General features: G+C 48.1%; 1 protein-coding gene across 1 annotated transcript in view; it reads right to left on the reverse strand.

The window, feature by feature from the left end:
• MMP17 (matrix metallopeptidase 17) overlaps positions 1-5,450 on the reverse strand; it is a 49,003-nt gene extending 43,553 nt beyond the window's left edge. The window contains exon 1 of the mRNA XM_059485180.1: positions 5,279-5,450. Coding sequence (XP_059341163.1) covers positions 5,279-5,407 — 129 coding nt within the window. The 5' untranslated portion in view covers positions 5,408-5,450. The remainder of the gene's footprint in view (positions 1-5,278) is intronic.
• Between the last annotated feature and the right edge of the window lie 6,264 nt (positions 5,451-11,714).

Raw genomic sequence — 11,714 nt, forward strand, 5'->3', positions numbered from 1 at the left:
GTGATTTTGATAAAAGAAAGAATTTTGAGAACTGCTGCTGTCAGATCACTGGTTATTTTGAAAGCAAATCCTAGGCTTTTAAGTGGTGCTCTAGTCTGAGCAAGACCCTTTGAAAAGTGATTACGTGGTGGCCTGTGTTCATCATCAGCCAAGATGTGATGGCTTTTCCCTCCAAGTTGTCACCTCCACAGGGCCAGCCAGGACACGAGACCCACACAGGGTATACAGCTGCTCCCACAGGGTCTAGAAATTCCAGAAATAAAGGTTCCCTCAACCACAGCATGACCTTTCCCGGAGCCACAGAGCCCCAATTCCTGCAGCACTTTTGACAATGAGTAAATAATGAGAAATTAGCGCACAGCCCTGATGATGAGTCACAGTGAGCCGTCACTGGCAGTTATGAACCTGCCAGGACAAACAGAGTGTCACAGACCGCCCTGTCCTCCAGTCTCATGGATCCATCACCCATGTCACCCCTTGTCCTCCACAGAGCCAACACACACTGGTCCCACTGGTGAGTCACACACAACACCAAAACAGGAGAGCCCTGGCCAATGCTGGTCAGGGATGAGGACGCATTGCATTTGGTGTTGCCTCTTCGCATGTTTAATTTAATGAGGGAGAATAACTAAATATCCAGGCTGAGTCACACAGGCAGTGATCTCCCTTCGCCACAGGAGATTTTAGGGGCAAAAGGAGAAGATGGAGGTACAGCCACACTACATGCTGTCCCCAGGGAAGGGGCTGCCTGCTAGCCAGGAATTTCTACCCCCAGCACAGCACCAAGGGTGAAGAGTGAGGCCAGTGCAAGAGCTCACTGCTCCATCCCCAGCACCAACTGTAGGGAAGTCCCTGGTGACAGCAGGGTTTCATCCACTGGCTCTGAACACTTCCCGAATTTCATTAAAGTGGGTAATTTAGCCTGACTACCCTGGCTAGTTCCCACGGCTGGGACCACAACAGCAGCCAAGCCCAGGAGGAAATTGCATTACTGTACATGGAGGTCTCAAATCTGAAAGGGAAAGAGCAGCTCACACCAACAAGGGCTTTAATACCAGATTAAATGCTTTCACAGCAGCCCGGCTGTTCGAAAGCTTCCAGACAGTCTTTTGTCAATTTAGTTTGCATTGTATTTTGGCTTCAAGAGGTACTTTAAAATGTAACAAACTTTTTTTTTTTTTTTTAATACGGTAGCTTAGCTTTCTTGAAGGGAATTCATGGACCTGGGATGGGCGCTGCTCCATATGGGAAGGCGTGAAGTGCTTTAATGGCAGAGGGAACAAGCAAAGCTCCTCTCTCCAAGGCTGTTTAGGGACTCTATTAAGTATTCTGTCCTTAAAGACTCGCCATTTTAGAAGGCTGAATGAAGCTCCAACTGAAATTATCAATTTTTAATTTCCCCATTAGCAGAAACAGAAGTAGTACAGTACTTTCTCCTGATACAGGGAACAGCCTACATTTGTACAAGGATTTTACTTTGAGAGGCTGATTACCCAAGCCTTGAACCAGGAGCTAAGCCATGTCTCAGGGACATGCCCCACTGGGTACTTAAATGCAGGAGTTTAGGGGAGATCTTGGCTAACTCTGGGCAGATGGGAGCACGAGGGCAGCTGGACCAGGATGCGGCATGTGGGCAGTGGGATGGTCCTACCCTACTCAGGGCTGGGAAAGCACCCCAGAAACAGCAAGGATGAGTCTTGGGCTGGCTTCTATTCTGAAATTTGGCACTTGGGAGATGCAGGGCACACACTCATAGGAAACTGCTGTTCCTCCTGTCCCGCTGCTCCCTGACATGGGGACACAGAGGAACCTCTGTCTCTCCCCTGGCCCACCACAGCCAGCGGGAGGAAGGGGGCGGGGGAAGGGGGGCACAGCCTCGAAGGGCTCCGTGCCACCACAGTTCTGCCCACAAATGCATCCTTGTCATTCAAATGAGAAGCGGCCATAAAAGGAGGGCCCTGCCCTAAACAAAGAGCCACTTGGGATAACGGCAGAGAGGGACCGCGGGTCGTGGTCTCCACCGACCAATGCAAATGCCTCCAAACCCTGGAAGCAACTTCTCTGGGAACAACAGACAGGGCTTTGTGAGCAGGAGGCTGTGCATACGAAAGCCCCCAGGAATGCTCAGCAATCCCCAGCTGGAGAAACGCCTCAGGGGCATGCATAGACCTTCCCTCTCACCCCTGGCCACAAAGTCAAGAAAAAGCAGCTCACAGTCTTCTTTTTTTTTCACCCACGCTCTAGTAACCAAACTAAAACTTTCCTGGCACTCCTGCATCCTTCAGCCACTGATACCAGAGCCCGTGCCCACACAGGATGATCTCAGTGAAGCCACCACCACCACCCTGTCAACTCCTCTCTGGCAACCTCTATGCCACGCAAAGCAACTCCCTAAGGCAAAACATCTCCCTTGGGGACAAGCTAGCCAAACCACAGGTTTTGCCTTGCAAAGCCATGTGCCCACAACAGCAGCAATGCAGCCCAGTGGGCAGGAGCTGCCTGCAGGAACAGCTGGCTTCCTTACAAACCAGCCAATCTCCAATCTCAGCACCTTCAGTGTTCAGGTTCCACATGCCAGCTATTCTGAAAAGCACAGCTTGAAGGTAGACCTCCTGCCAGACCTGGTACAAAGCCCAGTGAAATGAGAGCTCTCATTACTAAGTTACTACTAGTGTATAGGAAGTTTTTGCTGCTTGCACTCCTGAGACGTCTGAACTCAACAGCCATAAAAAGATGCAATTTGTGAATGTTGTGGTGGGGAGGGGTTGGGGGTTTACTGTAAAGGCAGCAGTAAAAATGCAAAGTCATAAATCTCAAAAGCAGTGTACTAAAATTCAGTGGAATCACTCAAGTCAAGCTCTGTTCCATTAGCTATTTTATGTTCTCTTTGTCAGGGCAGCTAATGGAGGAAAATAAAAACATTAATAATCAAGTTAGATTTATAAACTGGGCAGAATATTCCACCAGTAATGAAATCTGGAGAATCATTCCATGTTATATTGCTTTGGGCAGCATGCTGACAAGAATTGCCTTTGAATTTTAGCCCTCTTTCATTCTGCTGAACTTTAATTTGGCCCGCCACCATTGTTTCATTTAAAACAAACTCCAAGCAGGAGCGGAGCAGAAGACAGAGATCAGAGGCACAGTCCAGCTCAGCACTGAAAACCTCTAGGTTACAAGGGGTGAGCATTTGGGCTATAAAAGCTCTGTTGACATTGTGCTGTTTACTGCAGAGAACTGCCGGGTATAATTTTCTAAGGTTAGCAGAGCTTTCTATTGGCATGGTGTCATGTTTCCTAGATTTCAAATATTTGATTGAAAAGCCCCATAGATCTTTAATTTCATAGTTGCTTCATAAAGTGGATGTCAAATCATTCTTGAGGCTCTCACTTCCCTGAGAGTGGTAGTTTTCTAACATAGCCTCTGAAAATATCTGGCTTCTGTGCTCCCTACTGCTCAGTAGAGGGCATAAGCTTAAACCTGATTTACATTCAACTCCTTTGATTTACACTCAACCCCCTCACCAATGCTGTCTCAAGCTGGAGAGATTCTTTGCCCCAGTAAGGACATCAACAGGAGGGAGACAGCACCCTGACATCAATCATACATCCTAAATATCAGATTCCCAGCCTAAACAAGTCTCGCTCTAATGTAACCTCCTTCTCCCGAAGTTAATTTCCGCTCAAGTACCACCATCCCCACCACCTTCTGCTTTGCCAGGCAGCCCCAGCTCTTCAGCAGGGTTTGCAGAGAGTGCTCAAATCTACTCCAGGGCTAAAAAATTTACACTAATGCCTGGAAATTGTCATCAGTAACTAATAAGCCCCTCGAGTATTAACATTTACCCTGTAAAAGCTGAGTGCAGCTTATTCGGTAGCGAGGGTAAAAGCAGGTCAAAGACAAAGTTTGAGTTAAATTGACTGGGGCAGAATACATCAATCTGTGTGCTGTTCGCATGAAATATTAATTCCAGCTTTAACATCTGGTTACAGAGGAAAGTGAATGCACCATAATGATGCAGGTATACTTTATATTCACCACATTTTCTATTCTCTTAGGAACAGATGGGGAACGGTAGGCTTTGTCTTCCCTGGCAGGTGTCTGAGCCGGAGCCTGTGAGCCAACGCACACGCTTGGAGCCGGAGCCTGGGCGGCGGAGGCAGCGTCCTGGCGCACTGCTCTAAGCGAGCCCTGCTCATTAGATAACCCTGCCGCGCCGCAAACCCTTCCTCCCTCCCGCCTTCACAGCAGTGCACTCGCAGCATTTCGAAATGTACTAAATTTCAGGGAATTTCTCCAAACTGGCGGGTCCAGCCCCAGCACTGCCCGCCCACACCCAGCCACAGAGGGCTTTCTGAAACGCAGGTTTGATATAGTCGCGGGGCGTCTCTGAGCTACAACTGGTATAAGCTGCAAGAAACTTCTCCTCCTTCAGGAGAATACCCTTAATTTCTTCAGTCTCAGAGAGGTGAAGCTGTATAGACCTGCTGGCACCGTGACCTGGCAGAGACGTGACCTAAGCTCTCCATGCCTGCTGAAACCTGTTATATCCTTGCGGACTAAGCAGGCACCTGTGAGCAGAACCACAAAGATGCCCGCGCTGTGCAGCCAATCCTCCACCTGCTGCCGGCACCGAGCAGCCCCTTAACACATCCCCGAGGCATGTCTCAGTCCTAGGGGATCGCTCTGACTCAAAACGTGCCGTTTTACCCTGCTTGCTGCTGGAGTTTGTGTGGCTCCACGGCGGGCAGGGAGCCCTCGAGACAGACCAGCCCTTTCCCAGCGCCTGAGAAATCACCATCCGTGTGTGAAAGCCGGTGAGGCCATCGCGCCACGATGCTCGGCTGGGGGAAAGTTGGGTCACCAGGCTGGGTGAGGAGGCGGCAGGAGAAGCACCATGCACTGGGTGCTGGGGAGGGGGACTGGCTTCCAGAGGGCTCGGTGCAGTGGGTATGGGGTGGGGGGCGCTGGGTGCGGGGGGTGGAAACAGACCCTTCCGCCTGCGCGGGTGGGGGACCAGCTGCAACGAGCGGCTCCACGTAGATAATGCTGGAGGGGACACCGGGTGTAAAAGGGCCCGATCAGCGGGAGCAGGAGACGGAGGGCAGTGCCGCAAAGGGGGTACTGGGCAGCGGGGCGCGCCAGGGAGCATTTCCAGCCACCGAAGCTCGCCCAGCGCCGCGTGGGCCCGCGATGCCCGAAGGTGGGGGAGTACTCGACGAGTCGGGTGGCGGGGGCGGAGGGAGCGGAGAGGAGCGGGGGGCCGCGGGTAACTCACAACTCCCCGGGTGATGTCCTCCGCCGCGGGGGTCGGCGCCGCGGGCGCTTCTTGCCACGCCAGCCACAAAGCGAGCACGAGGAGCATCTCCCGGAGGCGGGCGCGGTGCCGGGCGGCGGGGCTCAGCATCCCCCCGCTCTTGGCGGCGCCCGGCCCCGGCCCCGCGATGGGCTCCGCCGGGCTCCGCGCCGCATCCGCGCTCCCGCCCCGGGCTGCGGCTGCCGCCGGGGAGGGAAGGAGGCAGGGAAGGAGGAAGAGAGGCGGGGAGCTCCACTCTGTTCCGCGCTGCTCCGCCGAGGATGGAGGAGGGGGGCTCCGCTCCGCCCCACCGGGAAGAGAGGCTGGGGGGACTCCGCTCCGCGCTGCCTCGCGCTGCCGGGTGCGCCGTTACATCGCCCCGCTTCCGCAGCCTTCGGAGCGGCAAAGTTGCTGCGGCCGCTGGCACGGAGCTGAGCGCGGCTCAGTAGCTGCAGCTGCCGGGAGTCGCCGCGGCTCCGGCGCCGCTGCCATGCACCCCAGTGCGGCCGGCCGGCGGAGGAGGCGGAGGAGGAAGGGATGCTAATGAGGGAGGCGGTGTCAGGGCTCCGCCCGCGTTGGGGGGTGATCGCAGGCGCCGTCTGGCCGCGGCGCAGCGCCGAGCCCCGGTAGCGATCCCTGCCCGCTCCCTCTGCGTCGCTCGGGCAGGAGCGGGCTCAGTCCCCTCCCGTTTTAATATCTGCGTCTGGCTGAAATCCCTCAGGATTCCGACACGGTTTTTTCCTAAACATCAACATTTCTGTAAGTACCAGCTTCATCTCCGAGTTTTGAAGGGGCGATGGCAAAGACCGCGTGGTTTTAGCATCACCCACTGACATACTCTCAGCAAGACAAATGTCTGGCTTGTCCCCATAAACAGCATAATGGGATCCTATGGCCTCTACAGCGTGTCCTCCCTCGAGAGCTGTGAATCTGCCACATGCTCCGACAGGCCAGATGGCAGGGGACACCCTGACAGCTCTAGCTCCTGCTGGTTCAGGATGAACATGTACGTCCTACTCAGCATCTGCCTTCCCCGGTTGCTACTGGCATGTTAATGCATTCAACAGCTTTGTAAATTATTTTTAAATTTGGGTGCTTTTAAAATAAAATTAGAGTTTCTGTTATAAGATAAGTAAGTGGAGATAATGAAGAATGGACAGAGATGAAAAATTGCTTCTAGGTGCTGCTCAGGCGAAATTGTAATGGTCATTGATATGACATCTTCTGCACAAATAGATTAATCCGGCAATGAACTGTAGCTGCTCCTGGAGATGTTTAATATCAGACAGCACTGGAGAAAACCAGTGAGTAAGGGAAGAAGAAATCTTTGTCCAAAAGAAACTGGTTAAAGAGAACTGGCAAGGAAACCTCACTTCCTGGGGGTGAGTTTGCACTACCCTGTGTCCCTGTAAACTGGACTGAAGTTACTGCTCCAGCACCAGATATATCAGAGGGAAAACACCTGAATTACAGGGCTCAGAGCCCCACCAACAGCTGCCTGAGCTAAAGAGCTGTTATCTCGAGAGCTTTTCCCCATACTAAAACAAAGAGCATATCCATTTTCAACAGTTGTAGAATGTGCTAAGTTCGCATATTGCAAGAGTATTATTTCCACATCTGTTTCGCCCCACAAAAGCCTCAGAGTTTTTAGGGGGCCAAATGTGAATGAATTTCCCAGTCTCTGACCTCCGTAGATCTCAATGCCCTGTTTCCCTGTCTGCTCAGGTATTAGTTATTAGCACCTGTGCTGTGTCAGCACCTCAATCTGTTTTGCACCACAAGAACCTGCAATGTGAATGATTAATTAGGGTGGACGACTAGTTGCTTTGTCCATACCTTGTTGAAAGTAATTCCCAATGTATTTATAAACATTTTTAGCAAGCACTTACAAGAGACAAGATGGCAGATATCTGCCATAAATTACAAGACCAAAAGAGTCCACAGCCATGCCAGGTGCAAAGAGCTGGGAAAGAATCTTTAATAGTTTAATTTTATTGCATGAGTCTTCCTCCTTTAATAAAACACTGCTTGACCATCAAGACCCAAAGAAATATCAGAGAGCCTCTAAGCACGGTATTTGAATGTATATGGCATATATACTCAAAGTTAAGCATCAAATTTAAGATCTGAAGTAATCATGCTAACTTCACTTTACCATAGTGAATCTAATAGAAGAGCAGCTCTCCCTGGAAAGTGGAAGTTGTGCCCAAAATAATGAGACGCATTGTGTGGATGCCATCAGCTCCTTACAGCTACAGAGAGCAGAGCTGGACAATAAAAAGGACCTGGTTATAACAAACTGAACTGTGAACGGTTTTCCTCTCTTTCCTTTTCAGTAAACAAAAAACCCCACTTCAATGGCACAGGTTTAAATCTGCATTTATATCATAAGAACTATATGAGGGTAGATGGAGTTTTCATGCCATTCGTTACCCAGGTGAGTTGCTGAATAGAATTTATTTAAGGAAGGAACAGTGTGATGATTTTAATTCTGTTAAGCATAGTTTCCAAGAAGCATTCTTTATATTTCATTTATTGCAAACTAATGACTCAGTTAAAACAGCATTTCAACACACTTTAGCCAAAATATTTGCTTTGCATAAGAATACAATAGAGACAACTGCAAGCAGCTTGTAAGTAAGAGCAAGCAAATAGGCACCCAGAGCACAGAGCTATTTGTGGTGATGCCTATGGTCTGTTTTAGCCCAAAACTTCCATGCTGAACAAGAAATGCTAGTAAAGCTGATTTGCACGTTCACATTTCCCTGATCTGCCCATTATTGTCAGTGTTGGGAAAAACCTGTAAACAAGTACACAATTTGTTTTCCTTCCACAAACATTCCAGCCAAATGCACATACTTATAATATTTTCACCTTTGTGCACCAAGATGACAAGCATGAATCTAAAATGTCATTATCTTCTAGCTATACATGCCACGTGGAAGATGAAGATTTTTCCTCAGTGTCTAGCATAATTAGCATGTATGACAACATCCAGACAATTTAATTTCCTAATTACACAGTTATACAGAAAATATTCTTTGCATTAAATATGCAGGAGTTCTTATCAGTAGATACTATAAAACTTTTTCTGCCCTGTTACATCACTGCAGATGCTTGTATTTTAGCAGGTTCAGAAATGAGAATTTTCTGCCCTATCAACCAGAAACTGCTGTGTGGAGTGGGGGCCAGGCTCCTGCCATTGTCCCTCTCTGTGCAGCTGCTCCAACAGCACACACGGAATTCCCAAGGGGCAGGAAGGACTTCCTCCCAAGTCCAAGCAGTGAATCTCAGACCCTGCAAAGTCTGAGAATGAGGACATTTCTGATATTATCCTGCTGTTCTCTAGAAAATTTGGTAGCTATAGGATAAAACAGTTGCTGGAGTATAGTTTGCCTACTTGTAATTAATATAATCCAGAAACTACTTATTTGCATTCCTACTTTTAAGATTGATGGGTGACCAATGAAATTGGAAAAGCAAGCAATTATTTTTCCAAGTCCAGTGGAAGACACCCGGTTGCACATATGTTTAAATACTGCTCATGGGAAGTTTAGAGATTTTTCATTTCCCTGAGTAAAGCCAAAGTAGATCAAGTCATTTATAGATGACTTAGAAGTATGCACCTTTTTTACTTCCTTGTCCTCCAATTGAAAAATCAACCTGACATTTTTTCATAGCTTATACTAAAGGAGAGGAACCAAAGTTGGAAGGGGCATGGAAACCAGTATTTTCCTGCAGGGCAGGGCTCTGTAGCGATGCTGCAGAGATGCTCACAGTGCTCTTGGCCACAGGACTTTCGTTCTCTCATAATCACACACTGGCACAAAGAACCTCCAGCGTCTCACGGATGTCCATCTGCCAGCTTCGGCTTCACAGGCTGAGACCGCGCTAACCCTTATTCCACCAGCGCCCACTATCGGCACAGCTTAGTCATCTCTGACTCACTCTAATGTCTAAATCTCACAGATTTCTCTCACGTAACACCTGAAAAGTGCAGCCTTCCTGGCTTCCCCTGAAGCTGCAGCTCTTCCCAGCCTGCTTCTCCTCTGCTGGAAAACCCTTTTATCCCTCTGCCAGCCATACTCCTGCAGGTACCCATAGCAAATCCTGTCTCAGAGGTCTTTTTCCAAGTCTAACACTTGGAAATCCATCAGCACAGCTCTCAAACAGTTCTCTGTGGAATTCTTTATATCAGATAAAACAGATAAAAGCTCTTTATTTCAAAGATTTTCACAGACAACCCTGCTTTGTCTTTTGTTGCTCATTTAGCACCAAGAAATCAGCTTCTTTGTCCACCTGGCCATGAAATCCCCTTCTTCCTTCCTTGCTCAAACACCCACGCTCACATTCTTGCATGCTGCCCCTTCTGCATGGGAATATTTCCTTCTCAGCAAGCTGGAGGCAGACATGCTATCCTCCCTTAGCCTCTTATAAAAACACTGTACACTAGGACACCACCACCCAATCCCAGTATATTTTTTCCAGTACAACTGTACTTCAAGAATTTGAACTGTATTTTTCTGTAATTTCTTCTATCTCCCTTGCTTGCAGACATGTCTTGTATTCCATCTTCTGCTCTTCATTCCAGGTTTGTGATGCACCCAGCACGAGGTCATCTCAGTCTGCTGCTGGACTCCCTTGGCACTACAGAAACATTGGTGGCAACCCAACAACACCCACAGCCTCAGCTCAAGGCCATGTTACTACTGAGCAGACATCAGCACAGACCATCTGGAACAACACTGGCCACTTCTGCCTCCCTGCTGCATCATGTTCTTCTCACAGAACAGTGTTTGAGGCATTAACACCCATGAATTATAAAACAATACAAAAAAAATCATGTTCTGCAGGCTTAGCTTTGCTGCAGTGTCCCCAATACAGAAAAGCCTCCATTCAAGGTCTTGTAATAATGAGCCAGGCAGAAGGATGGGTCAGAGCTGCCATGTTAATGCAAAGCAAAGTGTCATTTTCTCTTCACTAGCAGCATTCCTATCCTCATTCGCATTGCTTTTCAATAACACTCCATGAAAGGATGTTGATGTCTTGTTTAAGCAATGATGAAAAGTTTGGAGGTTAATTAACAAGAAGTAGAACACAGTCACTTTACTGAGGAAAAAGTCCAAGAAAAAAAACAAACAAAAAATTTTTAAAGCTACAAAGTGTCATTAGATTGCCTTTTCCAGTGGAAAATAGTACTAATTTTAACACTACTTAGACACTACAGACTGTCCTTTGGCCAGGGAGAACCACAAGTCCTCTGACCTGTATTTTATAAAGCTTTAATACATGTTTGTGCTTTCTGTCAGTCAGGAAAACACCAAATTATGTGGCCTACATCAAAAGCCAGCAGTCTGTTATATTCACACATACTCTGTACCCTACAGAGGCAGATACCTACTTTAGCAATGTCAGAACAGCTTGTCAATTAAATCTGGCCATATATCTCCTTTCGACTTGTGACATGTTGATTGACAGCCTATCTGGAGGCCTGGCCCAGACATCTGGGGGATTTTGCCAGCAAGGCCAGGAGAGCTTCTTCTGCAATGCAATTTCCATCATGGAGCCCTGGGACACATGTTAACAGACCTCACCGGCGCTCTGTGCTGTGGGACCCTCCTGCAAACAGCACATCTCTGGCTTTGGCTTCTTGCTCTGCTCTTCCTGCTTTACCTCCAAAATCTTCCTCTGCTCAGACCTTCTTATATACATCCTGCCAGTTCTGTGAAGTCCCTCTTAAATGGTTTTTGACCAGACTCTGCTCCCCACTGAGATCAGTTTTTTGGAGGGCAACAACACTTTAGGGTGCTGAGAGCCCTGGGTTTGAACTCTGGATAAATTCTGGTGTCCTTCCCCTTCCAGTTCTGTGAATCTCTCTGAGGCAAGGATTACTTAGCATTAACAGAGAGCAACAAAAAGCATTCAGACATTTTATGGGAAAGAGCTTCAGACAGCATTCTTAAGGAAAATGTTACCAGGAAAGGGACAGAAATCATTCATGAAGATGGGAGGCAGAGAGGAGATTAAAACAGAAGATGTGAGATAACTGTTGTGGAAAGCTAACATATGGAAAGCTAACAAAGCTAAAATAGTACAGTATTTAACCAAATTGCCTGGAAGGGCTGTGCAAGCCCTACCAGCAGATCAAGAGGCTCTCAGGACCAGCTCAGGCAAATCTGATGCAGGAAAATGGAGAACAGTCTCCTGATGGCCTTCCTAATCTTGTTTTAAATTTAATTTCTTCTGTTCCTTATCTGACCTATATCTTGTTGCATTTAAGATTTTTATGAAGTCCAAAAGGTGAGGAAAAACAGCCATTAGCCTAAAGCCATTACTGCACTCATACAGCTGCTTCCCCCATATAATGGGATTTTGCAGCCTGAGTTTACAAAGTCACCTTTTTCTTCAGTAAGCAAAC

This window comes from Ammospiza nelsoni, chromosome 18, assembly GCF_027579445.1.
Source record: "Ammospiza nelsoni isolate bAmmNel1 chromosome 18, bAmmNel1.pri, whole genome shotgun sequence".
Taxonomy (NCBI): domain Eukaryota; kingdom Metazoa; phylum Chordata; class Aves; order Passeriformes; family Passerellidae; genus Ammospiza; species Ammospiza nelsoni.